The sequence below is a fragment of the Heteronotia binoei genome, chromosome 10 (genome assembly GCF_032191835.1).
Source record: "Heteronotia binoei isolate CCM8104 ecotype False Entrance Well chromosome 10, APGP_CSIRO_Hbin_v1, whole genome shotgun sequence".
In the NCBI taxonomy this organism is placed as follows: domain Eukaryota; kingdom Metazoa; phylum Chordata; class Lepidosauria; order Squamata; family Gekkonidae; genus Heteronotia; species Heteronotia binoei.
In genome coordinates, this window is record NC_083232.1 from 4,091,133 (window position 1) to 4,117,695 (window position 26,563).

General features: G+C 49.9%; 1 protein-coding gene across 4 annotated transcripts in view; it reads right to left on the minus strand.

Annotated features, from left to right (window-relative positions):
- The window catches only part of NBEAL2 (neurobeachin like 2), a 354,508-nt gene that overhangs the window by 117,768 nt on the left and 210,177 nt on the right, over positions 1 to 26,563 (minus strand). For 3 of the 4 annotated variants that reach the window (XM_060247901.1, XM_060247900.1, XM_060247904.1), the window contains 4 exons: positions 23,545 to 23,622; positions 8,508 to 8,591; positions 6,169 to 6,267; positions 3,918 to 4,501 (listed from right to left, as the gene is read on the minus strand). In XM_060247901.1, the coding sequence (XP_060103884.1) occupies positions 3,918 to 4,501; positions 6,169 to 6,267; positions 8,508 to 8,591; positions 23,545 to 23,622 (845 nt within the window). The remainder of the gene's footprint in view (positions 1 to 3,917; positions 4,502 to 6,168; positions 6,268 to 8,507; positions 8,592 to 23,544; positions 23,623 to 26,563) is intronic. The other variant, XM_060247903.1, reaches the window with a different exon arrangement.

Here is a 26,563-nt window from a genome sequence, read left to right on the forward strand (position 1 = left end):
AGCTCTGGCTGACCCAAGGCCATCCCAGCAGCTGCAAGTGGTGGAGTGGGGAATCAAACCCAGTTCTCCCACATAAGAGTCCGCGCACTTCACCATTACACCACTTCCACACGGCCCATGCCCAGAAGTCTCATTACAAGGCTACCTAAGAATCTTAATTAAAAAAAAAAAAACAGGGGGAAAGGGAACCAAATTTCAAAATGTAGTAACTAATTAAAAAGGGGGGGGGACATATATAGAGTGTAAAAACAAATACATAACAAGAGTGGTGGAAGATGTACACGGAAGTGTTTAGAAGAGATTTCCAAATTTCTAAAGAAACAAGCCCCCTGGTCTGTATGCCATGTGTTCACATATTGATAAAGTTGTAAGGTTCTCAAATCCATCGACTGCCAGGAGGTGAACTTTTGTCTTTCCGGTACTGCAATATAAGTCTTTTAACCAGGGCATAGAGAGGGTCTGTTTTCATTGATGATTGGTTAGCCTCCAAGAGATGGGAAGATAGGTTAAAAGTATATAAGAACAGTCAGTGAACATTCTAATACAACAGGAGTGGCCAACGGTAGTTCTCCAGATGTTTTTTGCCTACAACTCCCATCAGCCGCAGCCATTGGCCATGCTGGCTGGGGCTGATGGGAGTTGTAGGTAACAAACAGCTGGAGAGCTACCACTGGCCTCTCCTGCAATACAAGATGGGTAGCAGCACAAAAGAGCAAGAGTCCAGTAGCACCTTAAAGACTATCAGAATTTGTGGCCAGGGAAAAGCTTTCATGAACCACTGCTCATTTCTTCAGAATGTGAGTCTACTTGCCCTTAGAGAGCCAGTTGGGTGTAGTGCTTAAGTGCACGAACTCTTATGTGGGAGAACCGGGTTTGATTCCCCACTCCTCTCCTTGCAGCAGCTGGATGGTCTTGGGTCAGCCATAGCTCTAATGGAGAGCCAGTTTGGTGTAGTGGTTAAGTGTGTGGACTCTTATCTGGGAGAACCGGGTTTGATTCCCCACTCCTCCACTTGCAGCTGCTGGAATGGCCTTCGGTCATCCATAGCTCTAATGGAGAGCCAGTTTGGTGTAGTGGTTAAGTGCGCGGACTCTTATCTGGGAGAACAGGGTTTGATTCCCCACTCCTCCACTTGCAGCTGCTGGAATGGCCTTCGGTCAGCCATAGCTCTAATGGAGAGCCAGTTTGGTGTAGTGGTTAAGTGCGCGGACTCTTATCTGGGAGAACCGGGTTTGATTCCCCACTCCTCCACTTGCACCTGCTGGAATGGCCTTGGGTCAGCCATAGCTCTAATAGAGAGCCAGTTTGGTGTAGTGGTTAAGTGCGCAGACTCTTATCTGGGAGAACCGGGGTTGATTCCCCACTCCTCCACTTGCAGCTGCTGGAATGGCCTTGGGTCAGCCATAGCTCTAATAGAGAGCCAGTTGGGTGTAGTGGTTAAGTGCGCAGACTCTTATCTGGGAGAACCGGGGTTGATTCCCCACTCCTCCCCTTACAGCTGCTGGAATGGCCTTGGGTCAGCCATAGCTCTTGTAGGAGCTGTCCTTGAAAGGGCAGCTGCTGGGAGAGCTCTCTCAGCCCCACCCACCTCACAGGGTGTCTGTTGTGGTGCGGGGAGAGAGGGTAAAGGAGCTTGTGACCACTCTGAGACTCAGAGTATAGGGTGGGATATAATTGCAATATCTTCATCATCTTCTTATATCTTGGATAGTGGAGTGGTTTCAGATGCCAAATGACATTAACAGGCAAATGACAAAACCAAGTGGATGAAAATGGCAGGCATTATTGGATTAGGTTTATGTCTTACAAAGAAATTTTAAAGGGAGGTTAGAAAGCGAGACTGCAGAATTGCAACTGATAATGACACTCAAGGCAATGTATCCTCCTGCACTGAACCGAGACCAAGGTTTCCTGTCTCAGCACCAATGCTGGTTTCTCCATGCTACTAATTCTTCAGATCACAACTCAGTCAATCATGCCCGCTATCGTCATTCGGTATCTGAAATCGCTTCATTCTAAATACAGAACCAACAGGAGCAACAACTTCCTCCCAGAAAACCCGAATGATAACTGAACACGCCGAAAGCCTGTGTTTAAGTGATGCAGCCTGTGAGTTACAATGCCAACCGTTAGATATTTTACTCAATCCTTTCCTAAAGAGTCACTGTGGTGTCCAGTAAATGATAACTCTTTTTTTGCTGAATAAGTTGCAACTTAAGAGCCGTGAAGACATCAAGTATATTGGCGACAACAGACCTATCCCTCTGGAATGTGTCAGCTTGGGGACTTTATGGAAGAAGAATCTAAGAACATAAGAGAAGCCATGCTGGATCAGGCCAATGGCCCATCCAGTCCAACACTCTGTGTCACATAAGAACATAAGAGAAGCCCTGTTGCATCAGGCCAGTGGCCCCTCCAGTCCAGCACTCTGTGTCACATAAGAGAAGCCATGTTGGATCAGGCCAGTGGCCCATCCAGTCCAACACTCTGTGTCACACAGTGGCCAATATATGTGTGTGTGTATACACAAAAATACACAAACACACACACATATATATACTGTGGCTAATAGCCACTGGTGGACCTCTGCTCCATATTTTTATCCAATCCCCTCTTAAAGTTGGCTATGCTTGTAGCCGCCGCCACCTCCTGTGGCAGTGTATTCCACATGTTAATCACCCTTTGGGTGAAGAAGGACTTCCTTTTATCCGTTTTAACCTGACTGCTCAGCAATTTCATCGAATGCCCACGAGTTCTTGTATTGTGAGAAAGGGAGAAAAGGATTTCTTCCTCTACTTTCTCCATCCCATGCATAATTTGTAAACCTCCATCATGTCACTCCGCAGTCGACGTTTCAACAAGCTAAAGAACCCCAAGTGTTTTAACCTTTCTTCATAGGGAAAGTGTTCCAAACCTTTAATCATTCTAGTTGCCCTTTTCTGCACTTTTTCCAATACTATAATATCCTTTTTGAGTTGCAGTAACCAGAATTGCACACAGTACTCCAAATGAGACCGCACCATCAATTTATACAGGGGCATTATGATGCTGGCTGATTTGTTTTCAATTCCCTTCCTAATAATTCCCAGCATGGCGTTGGCCTTTTTTATTGCAATCGCACACTGTCTTGACATTTTCAGTGAGTTATCTACCACTACCCCAAGATCTCTCTCTTGGTCAGTCTCTGCCAGTTCACATCCCATCAACTTGTATTTGTAGCTGGGATTCTTGGCCCCAATATGCATTACTTTGCACTTGGCCACATTGAACCTCATCTGCCACGTTGACGCCCACTCACCCAGTCTCAACAGATCCCTTTGGAGTGCCTCTCAATCCTCTCTGGTTCTCACCACCCTGAACAATTGAGTGTCATCTGCAAACCTGGCAACTTCACTGCTCACTCTCAACTCCAAATAATTAATGAACAAATTAAAGAGCATGGGACCCAGTACTGAGCCCTGCGGCACCCCACTGCTTACCGTCCTCCACTGCAAAGACTGCCCATTTATACTCTCTCTGCTTCCTATTAATTAGCCAGTTTTTGATCCACAAGAGGACCCATCTTTTTACTCCATGACTCTTGAGCTTAAAAAGAAGAGTTGTTTTTTATACCCAGCTCTTCACTATGTGAAGGAGTCCCAAAGCAGCTTACAATCTCTTTCTCTTCCTCTCCCCACAACAACCTGTGAGGTAAGTGGGCTGAGTGAGAGAACTGCCCTTGAGCAGAACAGCTCTGAGAGAACTTGAGGCTGATTCAAGGTCACACCAGCTGGCTGCTTGTGGAGACGTGCGGAATCCCACCTGGTTCTCCCAAACACGAGTCCAGGCTCTTAACCACTACGCCAAGCTGGCTCTCGACACAGTAATGCAGCATCCATCTTACCCCATTGCTCACCTCCCTGCTTCCACAGCCCTACCTGTACAGCTGCTTCCGTTTCAGCTTGGCGGCCTCCTCGGCGGACTCCTTCACCTCCTCCACCAGGCACACCCAGCCGTGGAAGGCAAAGCCGCTTCCGGGCCACTTCTGGATGGAGGGCACCATAATCCCCGCCATGCTGGGGGTGAGGTCGAAGTACTGCAGGGCTCGTTCCGGCCCATCCTTCCGGGCCATGCCTGAGAGCGCGCGGATGACTTGGGTGGTGTAGGGGTGGGGTCCCTTGCCCGGGTCACTCCGGAGGAGCCTGAGGAGTTGCCTGAACTCGCCCGGCCGGATGGAGAGGCTGCCCAGGGATTGCAGCAAACAGATGAGGTTCTCCGCGCATTTGGCATCCAGTCGGCGCTCGGCGGTGCAGAGGGCGTCCAGCAGGCAGCCCACCATCCCCGCCTTCACGCAGGTCGTGCGGCTCTGGAGGGAGGAGTTGCAGATGTTCTTCAGCCGCTCGGACACGAAGATCTGCAGTTCGCACGACTTCAGCTCTGGGAGCCAGGTGAGCAGAATCAACAGCGGCTGCTCGTTGCGGATGGGGCGAGCGGGGCAAGAGGCGTGGTCACCTTCGACCGCCTTCAACAAGTAAAGAAAAATGGAAACTTTTAAAACCTTAGGAACATAAGAAAATAAGAGAAGCCATGTTGGATCAGGCCAGTGGCCCATCCAGTCCAACACTCTGTGTCACATAAGAACATAAGAGAAGCCATGTTGGATCAGGCCAGTGACCCATCAAGTCTAACGCTCTGTGTCACATAAGAACATAAGAGAAGCCATGTTGGATAAGGCCAATGGCCCCTCCAGTCCAACACTCTGTGTCACATAAGAACATAAGAGAAGCCATGTTGGATCAGGCCAGTGGCCCATTCAGTCCAACACTCTGTGTCACATAAGAACATAAGAGAAGCCATGTTGGATCAGGCCAGTGGCCCATTCAGTCCAACACTCTGTGTCACATAAGAACATAAGAGAAGCCATGTTGGATCAGGCCAGTGACCCATCAAGTCCAACGCTCTGTGTCACATAAGAACATAAGAGAAGCCATGTTGGATAAGGCCAATGGCCCCTCCAGTCCAACACTCTGTGTCACATAAGAACATAAGAGAAGCCATGTTGGATCAGGCCAGTGACCCATCAAGTCCAACGCTCTGTGTCACATAAGAACATAAGAGAAGCCATGTTGGATAAGGCCAATGGCCCCTCCAGTCCAACACTCTGTGTCACATAAGAACATAAGAGAAGCCATGTTGGATCAGGCCAGTGGCCCATTCAGTCCAACACTCTGTGTCACATAAGAACATAAGAGAAGCCATGTTGGATCAGGCCAGTGGCCCATTCAGTCCAACACTTTGTGTCACATAGTGGCCAAAAAACCCAAGTGCCATCAAGAGGTCCATCAGTGGGACCAGGACACTAGAAGCCCTCCCACTGTGCCCGCCCCCAAGCACCAAGAAGACAGAGCATCACTGCCCCAGACATAAGGACATAAGAGAAGTCATGTTGGATCAGGCCAATGGCCCCTCCAGTCCAACACTCTGTGTCACATAAGAACATAAGAGAAGCCATGTTGGATCAGGCCAATGGCCCCTCCAGTTCAACACTCTGTGTCACATAAGAACATAAGAGAAGCCATGTTGGATCAGGCCAATGGCCCATCCAGTCAAACACTCTGTGTCACATAAGAACATAAGAGAAGTCATGTTGGATCAGGCCAATGGCCCATCCAGTCCAACACTCTGTGTCACATAAGAACATAAGAGAAGCCATGTTGGATCAGGCCAATGGCCCATCCAGTCCAACACTCTGTGTCACATAAGAACATAAGAGAAGCCACGTTGGATCAGGCCAATGGCCCATCCAGTCCAACACTCTGTGTCACACAATGGCCAATATATGTGTGTGTGTACTGTTGCTACTTGCCACTGATGGACCTCTGCTCCATATTTTTATCCAATCCCCTCTTAAAGCTGGCTATGCTTGTATGATTTTCCCCCTTTCATTCTTGTCTGGATGCTATGTTGCGTGGTCCCGACGTGAACTTTTCCACAACTGTAGGGTACAATGTATAGTTCATGGAATCATAGAATAGTTCTGCAGAAGTGCTGCTTGACGGCGCCCCTCCCACGTCTTCTGTTTCCCACCGGTTGCTAGGCAACTCCAGTTTCAAGGCCCCCTCCCCTTCCTGGCCTCAGAAGGACCTTGGTTGCCAAGGACCTGAGATGAAAGCAACCGGTTCTCCTCACCATATTCAGCAGCTCCTGCAGGAGCCTCTGAGTTGGCTGGCTCTGGCTCTTCAGGACTTCGTGCAAATGGGAGTAGCCGATCCGTTCTTTGAACACCTCCTGAAAGAGCCACAATCACAATTAGATAGAACAAGACTTCTGCAAGGAACTGTCCGCTTCCACCACCTATGGGTGCCAACTCTAGGTGCTGAAATACTTAAGAGATTTGAGGGTGGAGCTGGGGAGAATGGCATTTAGGAAGAGGAGGGGAATCACGATAAGGTCATGCAGTTCACCTTCCAAAGCCAGGAGAAGTGGAACGCATGTTTTAAATCAATAATTTGCTGATCGATAAGGGATTTATGTGATCGGGAGACAAGTTTCAATTCCAAAAGATCTCCAGGCCCCATCTTGAGGTTGGGAACTTTACCACCACCCTAAACAGGGACCGATTTTGCACTACGCTCGTCCCAGGGTGGAGAGCTCTTTTGCTACCGGGGCTTCGTTCTGTTTTCACACAAGTTTCTTTCGCAGCAAGCGGGATACATTGACGAGCCGTTTCCGCTTGCCGCGGAATAGCAGCGTGCCAACTCGCAGCTCCGGGGCAACTTGTGCGAAAACGGAGCGAAGCCCCAGTAGCAAAAAGGCTCTTTACCCCGGAACAAGCGTAGTGCAAAATCAGTCATGGAAGACCTTGGAAGGTCTTCGTGAAGTAGACTTGAGAGCATGTCACAAAGAACAACAAAAAAAGAATCTTAGAGATAAATTCTGGATTTTTCCCCCTTCGCGTTGCCAATATCCAGCCAGTTTCTTTCCTCCCATAATAAACCCATTATTGAGAGTGATAGTGAATGCCAAAAAAAGAGTCCACACTTGCTGGTAGAAGACAACAGTAGATGGTGCTTTGGTGCATATTCTTTGACGACAGGAAAAGTCCTGCGGTTTCTGTTCTTTGAATTCAGAGTCCTAAGACTGAATTCAGTTTCTTTCCGAGCAAATGTTGCATTTTGTAGCCCCACTGAAGTCTGAGGTTCTTTGCCTGAGAATGGCTATGTTCCCTCTACGCTGCAGAATCTTGTGAGCAAAAATTCTGCTTCGTGAGTAACTGGCACTAAAGTCGTGAGTGAGTGATTTGGCTACTGCGTAAATGATTCTGCACTGGGGCCATCCTTCGTGAGCTGAGACAGACATGTGTCAACCAGAGGCTTAAAAACTGTGAGCTGCCTCACACTAACATCTTAGAGGGAACACTGCCTGAAACCTTTCCCCAATCAAGAAGAAGACCATAGATTTATACCCCACCCTTCTCTCTGAATCAGAGCAGTTTACAATCTTCAGTTTGGTGTAGTGGTGAAGTGTGCGGACTCTTATCTGGGAGAACCGAGTTTGATTCCCCGCTCCTCCACTTGCAGCTGCTGGAATGGCCTTGGGTCAGCCATAGCTCTAATAGAGAGCCACTTTGGTGTAGTGGTGAAGTGTGCGGACTCTTATCTGGGAGAACCGAGTTTGATTCCCCGCTCCTCCACTTGCAGCTGCTGGAATGGCCTTGGGTCAGCCATAGCTCTAATAGAGAGCCACTTTGGTGTAGTGGTGAAGTGTGCGGACTCTTATCTGGGAGAACCGAGTTTGATTCCCCGCTCCTCCACTTGCAGCTGCTGGAATGGCCTTGGGTCAGCCATAGCTCTAATAGAGAGCCACTTTGGTGTAGTGGTGAAGTGTGCGGACTCTTATCTGGGAGAACCGAGTTTGATTCCCCGCTCCTCCACTTGCAGCTGCTGGAATGGCCTTGGGTCAGCCATAGCTCTAATAGAGAGCCACTTTGGTGTAGTGGTGAAGTGTGCGGACTCTTATCTGGGAGAACCGGGTTTGATTCCCCACTCCTCAACTTGCACCTGCTGGAATGGCCTTGGGTCAGACATAGCTCTGGCAGAGGTTGTCCTTGAAAGGGCAGCTGCTGTGAGAGTCCTCTCAGCCCCACCCACCTCACAGGGTGTCTGTTGTGGGGGAGGAAGATAAAGGAGATTGTGAGCCGCTCTGAAACTCTGAGATTCGGAGTGGAGGGCAGGATATACATCCAATACCATCACCATCTTCTCCTTCTCCTTCTTTATCTTCTTCCCCCACAACACACACCCTGTGAGGTGGGCGGGGCTGAGAGAGCTCTGACAGAAGCTGCCCTTTCATGGCTGACCCAAGCCCAACCCAGCAGCTGCAAGTGGAGGAGTGGGGAATCAAACCCGGTTCTCCCAGATAAGAGTCCACACACTGAACCACGATACCGAACTGAGAGACCCCGGTTTAACGTCTCATCTTCGTCGCGTTACTCAAACTGTCCCCTCCCACGAACGTGAGCCACTTACCTTGGCTGAAGGAGAGCCACTCATGATGGACGTCAGCACCCCAATGGCGTGAACTGCCAGGGCATCCGAGCGGGTGTCAAAGACCTGAAGATGAGAGGGAGGAGAGAGAAAAGGGTCACTGATTAGGCCCCCCTTACAGCCGGCAAGCCAGGCGGCTTCCCTCCATCTCGCGCCATTCCGTTTTGCCTAACGAAAAGCGTTCTACTGCCCTACAATGCAAAAGAAAGTAAAATAACGACCGCTGAGCAAAGGGTAACGGCCGCTCTAGATTTTGACCGAATCGTTTCGATTTAAAAAAAAAAAAAGCAGCAGCAAAACGGCAGCCAAAAAAGAAAAAGAAAAGAAGCTCGTTGTATGAAATTCTGCCCCTCTGCTTCCAAAAAACATCGCATGGAAACTGCGATGTACGTAGAGCAAGAAGATACGCAGGTCTTCTAAAACTGAACGTGGTGGAAGGGAGGTACCCCCCTGCCCTTACGTTACATCACAGCAGACAAGCAAAAGTTGTGAGCTCAGTCTACATCTGACCGACACAAGCCAAAAAGAGGGGGAAGCCAAAGAGAAAGGGGAAAGGGAGAAAGGCAACCAAACTTTGTCCTGGGCGCTCTCCAGCGTGTTTCTCAAGACGACTACAGATTTCTACCCCTCCCTTCTTTCTAAACCAGAAACAGAGGCGGGTGGGGCTGCGAGAGTTCTCCCAGAAGCTGCCCTTTCAAAGACAACTCCTACAAGAGCCATGGCTGACCCAAGGCCATTCCAGCAGCTGCAAGTGGAGGAGCGGGGAATCAAACCCGGTTCTCCCAGATGAGAATCCACACACTTAACCACTACACCAAACTGGCTCTCTATTAGAGCTATGGCTGACCCAAGGCCATTCCAGCAGGTGCAAGTGGAGGAGTGGGGAATCAAACCCGGTTCTCCCAGATAAGAGTCCACACACTTTACCACTACACCAAACTGGCTCTCCATTAGAGCTATGGCTGACCCAAGGCCATTCCAGCAGCTGCAAGTGGAGGAGTGGGGAATCAAACCCGGTTCTCCCAGATAAGAGTCCACACACTTAACCACTACACCAAACTGGCTCTCCATTAGAGCTATGGCTGACCCAAGGCCATTCCAGCAGCTGCAAGTGGAGGAGTGGGGAATCAAACCCGGTTCTCCCAGATGAGAGTCTGCATACTTAACCACTACACCAAACTGGCTCTCTATTAGAGCTAAGGCTGACCCAAGGCCATTCCAGCAGCTGCAAGTGGAGGAGCGGGGAATCAAACTCGGTTCTCCCAGATAAGAGTCCGCACACTTCACCACTACACCAAACTGGCTCTCTATTAGAGCTATGGCTGACCCAAGGCCATTCCAGCAGCTGCAAGTGGAGGAGTGGGGAATCAAACCCGGTTCTCCCAGATAAGAGTCCACACACTTAACCACTACACCAAACTGGCTCTCTATTAGAGCTATGGCTGACCCAAGGCCATTCCAGCAGCTGCAAGTGGAGGAGCGGGGAATCAAACCCGGTTCTCCCAGATGAGAGTCCGCACACTTAACCACTACACCAAACTGGCTCTCTATTAGAGCTAAGGCTGACCCAAGGCCAGTCCAGCAGCTGCAAGTGGAGGAGTGGGGAATCAAACCCGGTTCTCCCAGATAAGAGTCTGCATACTTAACCACTACACCAAACTGGCTCTCTATTAGAGCTATGGCTGCCCCAAGGCCATTCCAGCAGCTGCAAGTGGAGGAGTGGGGAATCAAACCCGGTTCTCCCAGATGAGAGTCCGCACACTTAACCACTACACCAAACTGGCTCTCTATTAGAGCTATGGCTGCCCCAAGGCCATTCCAGCAGCTGCAAGTGGAGGAGTGGGGAATCAAACCCGGTTCTCCCAGATAAGAGTCCACACACTTAACCACTACACCAAACTGGCTCTCTATTAGAGCTAAGGCTGACCCAAGGCCATTCCAGCAGCTGCAAGTGGAGGAGTGGGGAATCAAACCCGGTTCTCCCAGATAAGAGTCCACGCACTTAACCACTACACCAAACTGGCTCTCTAGTAGAGCTATGGCTGACCCAAGGCCATTCCAGCAGGTGCAAGTGGAGGAGTGGGGAATCAAACCCGATTCTCCCAGATAAGAGTCTACACACTTAACCACTACACCAAACTGGCTCTCTATTAGAGCTATGGCTGACCCAAGGCCATTCCAGCAGCAGCAAGTGGAGGAGTGGGGAATCAAACCCGGTTCTCCCAGATGAGAGTCTACACACTTAACCACTACACCAAACTGGCTCTCTATTAGAGCTATGGCTGACCCAAGGCCATTCCAGCAGCTGCAAGTGGAGGAGTGGGGAATCAAACCCGGTTCTCCCAGATGAGAGTCCGCACACTTAACCACTACACAAAACTGGCTCTCTATTAGCCTGAACTCCCAGCTGCACACACAAAAGAAACCAACTGTTCATTCAAACACGGAGAGCGGGAAAAGGTAAAGGGCTTTTGCCACACACGTGGTAAGCGATCCAGTGGTGGTGTGAGCTTTCAAAACACCCATGCTTTTCAGATGTTCTGCTTGACAGTCAAGTCACCCTTCCTTTTGTAGGGAGCCCCGTGGCACAGAGTGTTAAAGCTGCAGTACTGCAGTCCTAAGCTCTTCTCACGGCCTGAGTTCGATCCCTGGTGGAAGCTGGGTTTTCAAGTCAAGTTAGCCTTTATTGGCATAAAATATGTACATATATATATCAGAACAAATTGGTTAAAAAAGGATAAAATGGTACGATTGCATACATATACATCAGGAAAAGCATAAACATACACTGTTTCTAAGAGATCCTCTGACGCGTCTTTAAAACAGAATAACGACCTGAAGTTTGATCCCTGGTGGAAGCTGGGTTTTCAGGCAGCCGGCTCAAGGTTGACTCAGTCTTCCATCCTTCCGAGGTGGGTAAAAGGAGTCCCCAGCTTGCTGCGGGGATAGCGTAGATGACTGGGGAAGGCAATGGCAAACCACCCCATAAAAAGTCTGCCGTGAAAATGTTGTGAAAGCAACGTCACCCCAGAGTTGGAAACGACTGGTGCTTGCACAGGGGACCTTTCCTTTCCTTTCTCCTTCGCTATTGCTCCTGAGAGAGTCACCCACTGGCTTCCCCAGCACAGCCACGTGAAACCTTCAAAGAGGCAATCCAAGATCGGCTGCTTTCCAAAACCTTTAATCTGTTTCCTTGGCTACAGAGACTGATAATCAGTGAAGCTGTCTGGGTGCTTTTGGGGGTGGGGCATACGCTATGCAGAGAAGACAACATGGAAACTGCTGTCGTTTCTAGAAAGCTGAGAAGGGCAGGCCGTATGGAAGAGGGCCCAGCAATCTGCTTCTCTGCTGCTCTGGAGGGCAAGACCAGATCCGATGGGTTAAGTCCTGAGAGTGGAGATTCCTGCTGAATCTGGACGAGGAGATTCCCCTGCTTTTTTGAGACGGGGGGGTGGGGCACTAAGAACATAAGAGAAGCCATGTTGGATCAGGCCAATGGCCCATCCAGTTCAACAGTTTGTCACATAAGAACATAAGAGAAGCCATGCTGGATCAGGCCAATGGCCCTTCCAGTCCAACAGTTTGTGTCACATAAGAACATAAGAGAGGCCATGTTGGATCAGGCCAATGGCACATCCAGTTCAACAGTTTGTCACATAAGAACATAAGAGAAGCCATGCTGGATCAGGCCAATGGCCCATCCCATCCAACAGTTTGTGTTACATAAGAACATAAGAGAGGCTATGTTGGATCAGGCCAATGGCCCATCCAGTCCAACGCTCTGTGTCAGATAAGAACATAAGAGAGGCCATGTTGGAACATGCCAATGGCCCATCCAGTCCAACAATCTGTGTCACATAAGAACATAAGAGAGACCATGTTGGATCAGGCCAATGGCCCATCCAGTCCAACACTCTGTGTCACACAGTGGCCAAAAAACCCCAAGTGCCATAAGGAGGTCCACCAGTGGGGCCAGGACACTAGAAGCTCTCCCACTGCTGCCCCTCCCAAGCACCAAGAATACAGAGCATCCCTGCCCCAGACAGAGAGTTTCAACGATGAGCTGTGGCTAATAGCCACTGATGGACCTCTGCTCCATATGCTTATCCAAACCCCTCTTGAAGCTGTCTATGCTTGCAGCTGCCAGCACTTCCTGTGGCAGTGAATTCCATGTGTTAATCACCCTTTGGGTGAAGAGGTACTTCCTTTTATCCGTTCTAACCCGACTGCTCAGCAATTTCATTGAATGTCCATGAGTTCTCGTATTGTGAGAAAGGGAGAAAAGTACTTCTTTCTCTACCTTCTCCATCCCATGCATAATCTTGTAAACCTCTATCATGTCACCCCACAGTCGATGTTTCTCCAAGCTAAAAGCCCCAAGCGTTTTAACCTTTCTTCATAGGGAAAGTATTCCAAACCTTGAATCACTCTATAGTCGCCCTTTTCTGCACTCTTTCCAATGCTATAATATCCTTTTTGAGGTGCGGTGACCAGAATTGCACCCAGTATTCCAAATGAGACCGCACCATCGATTTATACAGGGGCATTATGATACTGGCTGATTTGTTTCCAATTCCCTCCCTAATAATTCCCAACATGGCGTTAACCTTTTTTATTGCCATTGCACACTGTCTTGACCTTTTCAGTGAGTTCTCTACCACGACCCCAAGATCTCTCTCTTGGTCAGTCTCCGCCAGTTCACACCCCATCAACTTGTATTTACAGTTAAGATTTTTGGCCCCAATGTGCATTACTTTGCACTTGGCGATGCTGAACCTCATTTGCCACGTTGATTCCCACTTTCCCAGCCTTGACAGATCCCTTTGGAGTGCCTCAAAATCCTTTCTGGTTCTCACCACCCTGAACAATTTAGTGTCATCTGCCAACTTAGCCACTTCACTGCTTAAACCCAACTCCAGATCATTCATGAACAGGAGTCAGTCAGGCATGTCTGCGCACACCCACCACCAAAAAAAAGGGATTATTCAAGGCATAAGCATTGGCCGTTTTCGCACTCATGTTTTACTGGCGCCACGACCCTCCTCACGCCGGCGAATCTGCATGGATTTCGCACCAGAAGCGCCGGCGCACCCAGAAGCGCCGGCTACTTCCGTCGCTAAGCCAGCGCAAACGGAAATCGCAAAGATGCAGGAAAACGTTTGCGCTGGCTTAGCGACGGAAGTAGCCGGCGCTTCTGGGTGCGCCGGCGCTTCTGGTGCGAAATCCATGCAGATTCGCCGGCGTGAGGAGGGTCGTGGCGCCAGTAAAACGTGAGTGCGAAAACACCCATAGAGTCAGTTTGGTGTAGTGGTTAAGTGTGCGAACTCTTATCTGGGAGAACCACTTGCAGCTGCTGGAATGGCCTTGGGTCAGCCATAGCTATCGCGGGAGTTGTCCTTGAAAGGGCAGCTGCTGTAAGAGCTCTCTCAGCCCCACCTACCTCACAGGGGGGACTGTTGTGGGGGAGGAAGGGAAAGGAGATCGTGAGCTGCTCTGAGACTCAGAGTGGAGGGCGGGGTATAAATCCAATATCAATATCATCGATACCTTCTTCCTCTTTCTACCTACTAATAGTTTGCGTTTGCACAAAAGCTTAGGAATAAAAATCTGTTCATCTTGAAGGTGCCGCTAGACTTGAACGTCGTTCTCCTATGGGGATGTACAGCTAGCTACAGAAGGGAATGGGGAAGTCCATGTGAGCTGCAAACCTGACGGTGTACTCCTTAACCCCATCTCATAAATTTGGGTGATTTTGCTGCAAGGCTATTCGTAGGTGGATGCTGCAGATTAATGTTGGACCGTTCGAGACGTTTCTTCGAACTCCTCCAAAGAGAAAGGTCGAAGCTATCGCTCATTCGAAAGGGCAGGCTAAAATAGCCGCTTACTTCCCGACATTTTCAAACGCGCTCTCTCTCGCCTGCCGGCACAGAACCAGTATGGCAGACAGCCCGTGCCGTTAGTTAACTGCACAAACACAGCAAAAACCTGCATGAGCTAGACAGGAAACGCCTCTCTCCCTCCCTTTCCAGCTTCCGAATAAAATTGCGCACAAAGCCACAGTTTTCCGATTGCACCAGCTGGGCTGGGGAGTATGTTTCTACATGAGCTTAGCAGCTTTACCCTCGGAAATCCATCCTCACGGTCACGACTCAATGTTTACGCAGGACGTTGCCAGCAGGAGTCCTAGAGCACTTCCTGTGCATTCTTCTTCTAGAATCCTGGAATTGGAAGGGACCTCTAGGGCCATCTAGTCCAACCTAGTGCCATCTAGGTGAGGAGGAAGAGGGGGGACCCTCAGAAAGGTTCAGGAGCTGTGCTCCTGCTGAATCTGAGGCCTACTCAAAGGACATTACTGTTGTGGATCGTTGAGCTTGTTATAAGTGCCCTGCCCTTCCTTGGAGGTTTTCAGGGGTGGGGTGGTCACCTCACCCAAACCATGACCTTGCAAGGTGGGTTTGGCTGGGAAAGGCACCTGATTCGCTGTATCCGGACAGTACTGGGGTGAGGGATCAGGAGGTAGTTAGAATCATAGAGTTGAAAGGGACGTCCAGGGTCATCTAGTCCAGCCCCCTGTACAATGCAGGAAACTCACAAACACCTCCCCCTAAATTCAAAGGATCTTCATTGCTGTCAGATGGCCATCTAGCCTCTGTTTAAAAACCTCCATGGAAGCAGAGTCCACTATCTCCCAAGGAGGAAGCCTATTCCCCCGAGGAACCGCTCTAATGGTCAGGAAGTTCTTCCTAATGTTGAGCCAGAAACTCTTCTGATTCAATTTCAACCCACTGGTTGTGGTCCTACCTTCTGGGGCCACAGAAAAGAATTCCACACCATCGTCTCTATGACAGACCTTCAAGTACTTGAAGATGGTGACCATATCACCTCTCAGCCACCTCCTCTCCATGCTAAACATGCCCAGCTCCTTCAACCTTTCCTCATAGGACTTAGTCTCCAGACCCCTCACCATCTTTGCCACCCTCATCTGAACCCGTTCCAGCTTTTCTATATCCTTCTTAAAATGTGGTGCCCAAAACTGAACACAAGACTCCAGGTGAGGTCTTACCAGAGCAGAGTAAAGCGATACCATCACTTCACATGTTCTGGACACTATACGTCTGTAGATACAGCCCAAAATTGCATTTGCCTTTTTAGCCACCGCATCACACTGTTGACTCGTGTTCAGCGTATGATCCACTAAGACCCCGAGATCCTTTTCGCACCTACTACTGCTAAGACAAGTCTCCCCCATCCTATAACCATGCATTGTTTTTTTTCCTACCTAAATGCAGAAATTTACATTTCTCCCTGTTAAAATGCATTTTATCGCTTTTAGCCCAGTTTTCAAGCCCGTCGAGGTCATCCTGTATCCTGTTTCTGTCTTCTGCTGTGTTTGCAACCCCTCCCAATTTAGTATCATTTAAGACTTTGTTGATCTTAAAGCTGCTACCGGACTCCTACTTTGTACTTCAGCATGCAAGATAGTATTTTGGGTTTTTTTTTAAAACTGCGCTTTCACTGATAAAATTCCAGAGTGCATGCTGTGAATTCCTGACCGGCTGAATCAGTCACAGTCCAGCCGACCCTTTGCTATTTAAAAAAGCTAGCGTTCTCTTGCTGTTCTCTAACCCCTCTCCCCAGCACTATCTTTCAAAGCTCGCTTGGTCTTGTTGACCCGCATGTTTGACAAACTTTCGGACAAGCCAAAAGCAAAGGACGCATTCCTACCTAAATGACCGTCTTTGGGCCTAGACTGACTGGCACCCTTGGCAAGGACAATTTGTGGTGGTCCCGTCCCCCCCCGCCCCCGCACTGATAACATCACCAAGTCACATGGGAGTGCCCAATTTGGGAACCCTAGAAGGCCACCGCCGTAGACAAGTTTGCCTAGTGGAAGGGCTGGCCCTGTCTTTGATTTAACATAAGAACATAAGAGAAGCCATGTTGGGTCAGGCCAATGGCCCATCCAGTCCAACACTCTGTGTCACATAAGAACATAAGAGAAGCCCTGTTGAATCAGGCCAATGGCTTATCCAGTCCAACACTCTGTGTCACATAAGAACATAAGAGAAGCTATGTTGGATCAGGCCAGTAACCCATCCAGTCCAACACTCTGTGTCACATAAGAACATAAGAGAAGCCCTGTTGGATCAGGCCAGTGGCCCCTCCAGTCCAACACTCTGTGTCACGTAAGAACATAAGAGAAGCCCTATTGGATCAGGCCAGTGGCCCATCCAGTCCAACACTCTGTGTCACGTAAGAACATAAGAGAAGCCATGTTGAGTCAGGCCAATGGCTTATCCAGTCCAACACTCTGTGTCACATAAGAACATAAGAGAAGCTATGTTGGATCAGGCCAGTAACCCATCCAGTCCAACACTCTGTGTCACATAAGAACATAAGAGAAGCCCTGTTGGATCAGGCCAGTGGCCCATCCAGTCCAACACTCTGTGTCACGTAAGAACATAAGAGAAGCCCTATAGGATCAGGCCAGTGGCCCATCCAGTCCAACACTCTGTGTCACATAAGAACATAAGAGAAGCCCTGTTGGATCAGGCCAATGGTCCATCCAGTCCAACACTCTGTGTCACGTAAGAACATAAGAGAAGCCCTGTTGGATCAGGCCAATGGTCCATCCAGTCCAACACTCTGTGTCACATAAGAACATAAGAGAAACCATGTTGAATCAACCCAGGTGCCATCAGGAGGTCCACCAGTGGGGCCGGGACACTAGAAGCCCTCCCACTGCTGCGCCCCCAAGCACCAAGAATACAGAGCATCACTGCCTCAGACATAAGAACATAAGAGAAGCCATGTTGGGTCAGCCCAATGGCCCATCCAGTCCAACACTCTGTCACATAGTGGCCAAAAAAATCCAGGTGCCATCAGAAGGTCCACCAGTGAGGCCAGAACACTAGAAGCCCTCCCACTGTTGCGCCCCAAGCACCAAGAATTCAGAGCATCACTGCCTCAGACATAAGATCATAAGAGAAGCCATGTTGGATCAGGCCAATGGTCCATCCAGTCCAACACCCTATGTCACCCAGTGGCCAATATATATATACACACACACATATACATACATATACACACACATACACACACATACACGCACACACACACATATATACTGTGGCTAATAGCCACTGATGGACCTCTGCTCCATAATTGTATCCAGTCCCCTCTTGAAGCTGGCTATGCTTGTAGCCGCCGCCACCTCCTGTGGCAGTGAATTCCACATGTTAATCACCATTTGGGTGAAGGACTTCCTTTTATCCGTTCTAACCAAACGCACCAAGCTGGTCAAGCAAGAATATCAGAGTTCACTACGGAGAGCCTCCCCACATTTTCAAAAAGAAACAAAGGCAACCATTTTGAGCCTCTGTCAGGCTGCCTCGAGGAACTGCTGCGATTACCCTGGCACATGCCAACTTCCTTGCTCTTTGTCTGCCCTTGACGGCCGCTCTGTTCTTTGCGTTTTCTCAACAAACTCAGCTTGTGGTGAAAGTAAACCTCGGTGTTCTGATCCTACCAGATTGTCTAATCTTAAAAAGGTAAAGGTAGTCTCTTGTGCAAGCACCAGTCGTTTCCGACTCTGGCGTGACGTTGCATCATGACGTTTACACGGCAGACTTTTCACGGGGTGGTTTGCCATTGCCTTCCCCAGTCGTCTACACTTTCCCATCAAGATGGGTACTCATTTGACCGGCCTCGGAAGGATGGAAGGCTGAGTCAACCTCGAGCCGGCTACCTGAAAACCCAGCTTCCACCGGGATCCAACTCAGGTCTTGAGCAGACCTTAGGACTGCAGTACTGCAGCTTTACCACTCTGCACCACGGCGCTCTTTATCTAATCTTACCTTGCCCTAAATGAATGGCTTAGCCCTTCTGGTCAAGTAACATACAGCATTGTACGAAAACCACTGCAGGAAGGTGATCAAGTGGCTACAGATTGGAAGCCGGCAGAAAAAGAACTTGGCTCCGAAAAAGAGGACAACAAATTTGGTAGCTCTCCAGATGTTTTTTGCCTACAACTCCCATCAGCCCTAGCCGTTGGCCATGCTGGCTGGGGCTGTTGGGAGTTGTAGGCAAAAAAACATCTGGAGAGCTATCTTTGTTGGTCAGAGCTCTCATCATCTTTTCTACTAATAATTGTAGACCTCCCACTTCTGAATGCATAAGTGTTTATTAATTAATTAATTAAGCAAGCAAGCATTCAGGAGCCATGGCTTTCCTTCTTGTCCACTATCTCTGACCTCGTGACTCATATCTCGTTCAGAAATCACTCTGAAGTTCACGGTTGATCTTTATGTTCATTATTCACAGCCGTTTCATTTCATTTTGTCAAGAAGAATTGCAAATCTATACCCCGCCCTTCTCTCTGAATCAGAGAATCAGAGCGGCTTACAACCTCCCATATCTTCTCCCCCCACAAAAGACACCCTGTGAGGTGGGTGGGGGTGAGAGAGCTCTCACAACAGCTGCCCTTTCAAGGACAGAGTCTCAGAGAGGCCTACAATCTCCTTTCCCTTTCTCCCCCCACAACAAGACACCCTGTGAGGTGGGTGGGGCTGTGAGGGCTCTCACAGCAGCTGCCCTTCCAAGGACAGAGTCTCAGAGCGGCCTACAATCTCCTTTTCCTTCTTCCCCCACAACAGACACCTTATGAGGTGGGTGGGGCTGAGAGGGCTTTCACAGCAGCTGCCCTTTCACGGACAGAGTCTCAGAGCGGCCTACAATCTCCTTTTCCTTCCTCCCCCACAACAGACACCTTATAAGGTGGGTGGGGCTGAGAGGGCTCTCCCAGCAGCTGCCCTTTCAAGGACAGAGTCTCAGAGCGGCTCACAATCTCCTTTCCCTTCCTCTCCCAGAACAGGCACCCTGTGAGGTGGGTGGAACTGAGGGAGCTCTTACATCAGCTGCCCTTTCAAGGACAACTCCTGCCAGAGCTATGGCTGACCCCAGGCCATTCCAGCAGGTGCAAGTGGAGAAGTGGGGAATCAAACCCGGTTCTCCCAGATAAGAGTTTGCACACTTAACCACTATGGCTAACCCAAGGCCATGCCAGCAGGTGCAAGTGGAGGAGTGGGGAATCAAACCCGGTTCTCCCACATAAGAGTTTGCACACTTAACCACTATGGCTAACCCAAGGCCATTCCAGCAGGTGCAAGTGGAGAAGTGGGGAATCAAACCCGGTTCTCCCAGATAAGAGTCCACGCACTTAACCACTGCACCAAACTGGCTAGTATTTTTCTTGTTGGGCATCACCGCTTAGAGGCGTCAGGATGCCCAGGATTCATCCTCTTGTGACCCGTTTTCCATACTCTTTGATGGCACCCAGGAATCACTGAGCCCCATGTCTGTGCCAGAGACAAAGATGCAATAAAACGACGCAAGCAAGACTTCTTGCATGACGTGTTTCCCTCCCTTTGTCAATTTGACAAGATTCACCACCCGCCCTCCTGGCCGTCTCTGAATTCCACCTCCCTCCCCTTTCCTGAAGCCACTGGGCCTGATTCAGTTGCGGAGGAAGGGATGTACAAGCAAGGGGCTGGCCTGTTCTATGGCTTAGCAGACTTGCCACGCATGCAGAAGGTCCCCGGTCCAAACCCCAGCATCTCCAGTGAAAGGAAGGGACAGTGGCTCAGAGGTAGAGCATCTGCATGGTAAGCAGGAGGTCCTAGGTACAATCCCTGGCATCTCCAACTAAAAAGGGTCCAGGCAAGTAGGCGTGAAAAACCTCAGCTTGAGACCCTGGAGAGCAGCTGCCAATCTGAGTAGACAATACTGACTTTGATGGACCCAGGGTCTGATTCAGTAGAAGGCAGCTTCATATGTTCATATATTCACAAGGAATGAAGGCAACTTTAAGGGAGGGACGGTAGCTCAGTGGTAGAGCATCTGCTTGGTAAGCAGAAGGTCCCAGGTTCAATCCTCGGCATCTCCAACTAAAATTAGTCCAGGCAAATAGGTGTGAAAAACCTCAGCTTGAGACCCTGGAGAGCCATGAATGGGGCTATGGCTCAGTGGTAGAACATGTGTTTGGTAAGCAGAAGGTCCCAGGTTCAATCCCTGGCATCTCCAAAAAAGGGTCCAGGCAAATAGACGTGAAAAACCTTAGCTTGAGACCCAGGAGAGCCGCTGCCAGTCTGAGTAGACAATTCTGACCTTGTTGGACCAAAGATCTGATTCAATGGAAGGCAGCTTCATGTGTTCATGTCTTATGCTCTTTGGGAGGGTTGTGGGCCAGTGGTTGAGCATCTGCTTGGCATGCAGAAGGCCCCAGGTGTAAGGCTGTAAGAACTAAGAAAGACCTTGGACAGCGGCTGCCAGTCTGAGTAGGCAATGCTGACTTCGATGGACCGAGGGGGGTCTGATTCAGTAGGAACCAGCTCCCGACCGATTTCCCACTCGCCTTATGCCGCTCTCATTCTCCTCTCCTCTGCCGGGCTTCCGTCGGATTCCACACACACTCTCTGCCCCCGGGCTGCAACTCACTCAGCTTTTTTCGCCTAGCAAACAAGATCCTCTAAAAAACCAGTTCCTGTTTGGTGTACAAAAAAAGGCGAAGCGAGTTGCAGCCCCGAAGGCAGAGAGTGTGGAATCCGACGGAAGCTCTACAGAGAAGAGGAGAGGGAGAGCGGCATAGTGGGGAATTGGTGTTTGTTAAGCGACTGCGGCTCAGTGGCAGAGGCATCGGCTTGGCATGCAGAAGTCCCCAGCTTCCCCAGTTAAAAGGACCAGGCAGGAGGTGGTGTAAAAGATTTCAGTGGCTCAGTGGCAGAGCATCTGCTTGGCATAAGAGAAGCCATGTTGGATCAGGCCAATGGCCCATCCAGTCCAACACTCTGTGTCACATAAGAGAAACCATGTTGGACCAGGGCAATGGCCCATCCAGTCCAACACTCTGTGTCACGTTAGAACATAAGAGAAGCCATGTTGGATCAGGCCAATGGCCCATCCAGTCCAACACTCTTTGTCACATAAGAGAAACCATGTTGGACCAGGGCAATGGCCCATCCAGTCCAACACTCTGTGTCACGTAAGAACATAAGAGAAGCCATGTTGGATCAGGCCAATGGCCCATCCAGTCCAACACTCTGTGTCACGTAAGAACATAAGAGAAGCCATGTTGGATCAGGCCAATGGCCCATCCAGTCCAACACTCTGTGTCACGTAAGAACATAAGAGAAGCCATGTTGGATCAGGCCAATGGCCCATCCAGTCCAACACTCTGTGTCACATAAGAGAAGCCATGTTGGATCAAGCCAACGGCCCATGCAGTCCAACACTCTGTGTCGCATAAGAACATAAGAGAAGCCATGTTGGATCAGGCCAACGGCCCATCCAATCCAACACTCTGTGTCGCATAAGAACATAAGAGAAGCCATGTTGGATCAGGCCAATGGCCCATCCAGTCCAACACTCTGTGTCACATAAGAACATAAGAGAAGCCATGTTGGATCAGGCCAATGGCCCATCCAGTCCAACACTCTGTATATCACACAGTGGCCAAAATACGCACACACACAAACAGACTGTGGCTAATAGCCACTGATGGACCTCTGCTCCATATTTTTATCCAATCCCCTCTTGAAGCTGGACATGCTTGTAGCCACCGCCACCTCCTGTGGCAGTGAATTCCACATGTTAATCACCCTTTGGGTGAAGAAGGACTTCCTTTTATCCGTTCTAACTTGACTGCTCAGCAATTTCATTGAATGCCCACGAGTTCTTGTATTGTGAGAAAGGGAGAAAAGGACTTCTTCCTCTGCTTTCTCCATCCCATGCCTAATCTTGTCAACCTCTATCATGTCACCCCGCAGTTGACGTTTCTGCAAGCTAAAGAGCCCCAAGCGTTTGAACCTTTCTTCATAGGGAAAGCGTTCCAAACCTTTAATCATTCTAGTTGCCCTTTTCTGGACTTTTTCCAATGCTATAATATCCTTTTTGAGGTGTGGTGACCAGAATTGCACACAGTATTCCAAATGAGACCGCACCATCGATTTATACAGGGGCATTATGATACTGGCTGATTTGTTTTCAATTCCCTTCCTAATAATTCCCAGCATGGCGTTGGCCTTTTTTATTGCAATCGCACCCTGTCTTGTCATTTTCACGACCCCAAGATCTCTCTCTTGCTCAGTCTCTGCCAGTTCACACCCCATCAACTTGTATTTGTAGCTGGGATTTTTGTCCCCAATGTGCATTACTTTGCACTTGGTTACATTGAACCTCACCTGCCACGTTGACGCCCACTCACCCAGCCTCAGCGTATCCCTTTGGAGTGCCTCACAATCCTCTCTGGTTCTCACCACCCTGAACATTTTAGTGTCATCTGCAAACTTGGCCACTTCACTGCTAACTCCCAACTCCAGATCATTAATGAACAAGTTAAAGAGCATGGGACCCAGTACTGAGCCCTGCGGCACTCTACTGCTTTCCATCCTCCACTGCGAAGCCTGTCCATTTATACTCACTCTCTGCTTCCTATTAATTTGCCAGTTTTTGATCCAGAAGGGGACCTGTCCTTTTACTCCATGACTCTTGAGCTTACTAAGGAGCCTCTGATGAGGAACTTTATCAAAAGCTTTCTGGAAGTCAAGGTAAACAACATCTACTGGGTCCCCTTTGTCCACATGCTTGTTCACCCCCTCAAAGAACTGTAAGAGGTTAGTGAGGCAAGATATTCTCTTTCATACAGAAGGCCCCAGGTTTAAGGCTGTAAGAACCGAGAAAGACCCTAGCCCGAGACCCCTGAGAGCTGCTGCCAGTCTGAGTAGGCAATGCTGACTTTGATGGACCAAGGGTCTGATTCAGTAGAAGGCAGTTTTAATGTCTCTGTGTTCGTAGGCCTCCTTCCAACTCACCACCTTCTAGGCTTTGAATTCTCCCGACGTAACTCTATTTACTTAAGTGCACAGGAACGTGGGGGGCGAGGGGGATGCGCAAAACTCCCGCGGAAAGCAGCCCGCATGCATCCCGCGTGCAAATCCACCACGTCGCAAGCAGCCGGCAATACCTGATGGATATCCATCTCGGTCAGCAACCAGGCGGCCAGATCGCTCCCCGAGGATTTGCACTCAGCGCTCAGGTAGAGCTGTCGGAAACGGGAGGGGGGGGGAGAAGGGAAGGTCAGATAAGCAGCGTCGTTCACAGGAGAGGGAAGGGGGGAAGAGAGAGAGAGGCACGAGGGGGAGAGAAGGAGAGGTGGGAAGAGACCCTCTGAGTCCGGGGACCGGTATAGCTGGAATAGAGTTGGAAACAGCTGTCTTTCACACCCCCGCTCCTGAGGCAGTCAAGCGCTTGGCAGATCAAGGATGCCGGGCTGGGCCAAAGCACACCAGCCTTCCAGATCAGAAGAACCAGGTGCAGGAGAGCCGCAGCTCACCAGCAGGACTGTCCATGCATACATGTGCATGCATGTTTTTTTCCAACATGAGAATGCGCGCATCCTGAACTTCTGCAGAGGTGCAGAGCTAGACTTCCCAATCCCCAGGTCCCAGTGGGGGATCCCCCGTTTTTACAGGCGCCCCCCCCGCCCCCACAGTCCCCACGCAGTTTCAGAGCTCCCGCAGGTTTAGAAACCTGCAAACAGGTCCGTTTTTATAATGTGTGCCTTTAACGCTGAGCAGGGAGCAGGAAGCAGGAAGGGCTTCGTGGGAAAGGGTCAGTAACAGTTTCGTGGGAGAACGGCCCCTCCCTTCGTTTTGCTTTCGTTTTCAGAGCAAGTAAAGTTCTGCAGGAACAAGACCCAGTAAGTATTTGTGTGTGTGAGAGAGGGAGGGGGCAGAGGTGTGCTGTCCCTTTAAATGTGAGGGCCAAAACCCCCTTTGGAGTACAATTATACTTGTCACAGCCTTGATCTTGGCTCCACCCCTAATGTCTCCTGGCTCCACCCCCAAAGTCTCCTGGCTCCACCCCAAAAGTCCCTAGATATTTCTTAAATTGGACTTGGCAACCCTAAACTCTCCCCAGAAAAATCAGGCCTAGGATTGTGGGATTAGGATTGCCAAATCCAATTCAAGGAATATCTGGGGGTTTCAGGGGTGGAGGCAGGAGACACTGGGGGTGGAGGCAGCCGGCAGGAGACATTGAGGGTGGAGCCAGGAGACACTGGGGGTGGAGCCAGGAGACATTGGAGGTGGAGCCAGGAGACACTGGGGATAGAGCCAGGAGCAGGGTTGTGACAAGCACAACTGAACTCCAAAGGGAGTTTCTGGCCATCACATTTGAGGACCCGCACGCCTTTTAAATGCCTTCCCTCCACTGGAAATAATGAAGGATAGGGGCACCTTCTTTGGGGGCTCGTAGAATTGGACCCCCTGGTCCAATCCTTTTGAAACTTGGCGGGTATTTTGAGGAGAGGCATCAGATGCTATGCTGCAAATTTGGTGCCTCTATCTTTAAAAAAAAACAAACAGCAGCCCCACCCCCGAGTCCCAAATACCCACGGATCAATTCTCCATTATGCCCTATGGCAGGGGTGGCCAACAGTAGCTCTCCAGATGTTTTTTGCCTACAACTCCCATCAGATCCAGCCATCGGCCCTGCTGGCTGGGGCTGATGGAAGTTGTAGGCCAAAAACATCTGGAGAGCTATAGTTGGCCACCCCTGCCCTATGGGAATCGGTCTCCATAGGGAATAATAGAGTTCCCAGCAGACATTTCCCTCCCCTCCCCCTGCTTTCTGATGACCCTGAAGCGGGGGGAGGGCCTCCAAACCGGGGGATCCCCTGCCCCCACCTGGAGATTGGCAACCCTATGTGGGATCCTTGCGGAGCAACAGCCATGGAGGCCGGGGAGCTACCGGGAAGGCCGGGTTAGAGGTGAAGTCAATCCCTTTTGAGTCTTCCCCAAGGGCAGCCAGACTGATGGGAAGACGGAAAGGGCAATTTTACTCCTTTCTTCCCTCCCCACTGCATTTCCCTCCAATCTGTGTGGCTGTTACGTTGCAGGATCTGCATCGTAACCCTTTCCAGCTTGCGAGCACCTTTGGAATTCTGACAATGGGGTGGAGGGCGCAGCCACAAAATGGCTGCCACAGGGGGCGGAGTCACCCAAAAATGGCTGCCGCAGGAGGCGGAGGCATCCACAAAATGGCTGCCATAGGAAATGGAGCCACACACACAAGAGGGGACGGTGGCTTAGTGGTAAAGCATCTGCTCGGTAAGCAGAAGGTCCCAGGTTCAATCCCTGGCATCTCCAACTAAAAAAGGTCCAGGCGAGTAGGCGTGAAAAACATCAGCTTGAGACCCTGGAGAGCCTCATAAGTGTTAGGGAGGGATGGTGGCTCAGTAGTAGAACATCTGCTTGGTAAGCAGACGGTCCCATGTTCAATCCCCGGCATCTCGAACTGAAAAGGGTCCAGGCAAGTAGGTGTGGAAAACCTCAGCTTGAGACCCTGGAGAGCCGCTGCCAGTCTGAGCAGACAAGACTGACTTTGATGGAACGAGGGGGGTCTGATTCAGTATAAGGCAGCCTCATATGTTCATAAGGAATGAAGGCAACTTTAAGGAAGGGATGGTGGCTCACTGGTAGAGCATCTGCTTGGTAAGCAGAAGGTCCCAGGTTCAATCCCCAGCATCTCCAGCTAAAAAGGGTCCAGGCAAATAGGCGTGAAAAACCTCAGCTTGAGATCCTGGAGAGCCACTGCCAGTCTGAGTACACAAGACTGACTTTGATGAACTGAGGGGGTCTGATTCAGTAGAAGGCAGCTTCAGATGTTCACAAGGAATGAAGGCAACTTTAAGGGAGGGGTGGTGGCTTACTGGTAGAGCATCTGCTTGGTAAGCAGAAGGTCCCAGGTTCAATCCCCGGCATCTCCAACTAAAAAGGGTCCAGGCAAGTAGGTGTGAAAAACCTCCGTTTGAGACCCTGGAGAGCCGCTGCCAGTCTGAGTAGACAATACTGACTTTGATGGACCAAGGGTCTGATTCAGTAGAAGGCAGCTTCATATGTTCATATGTTCAGTGGAAACCCAAGTGCTGAGAAAAACGAAAAAAAAATACACTGGAAAAGAGAAACCAGAGAGAATAAAAC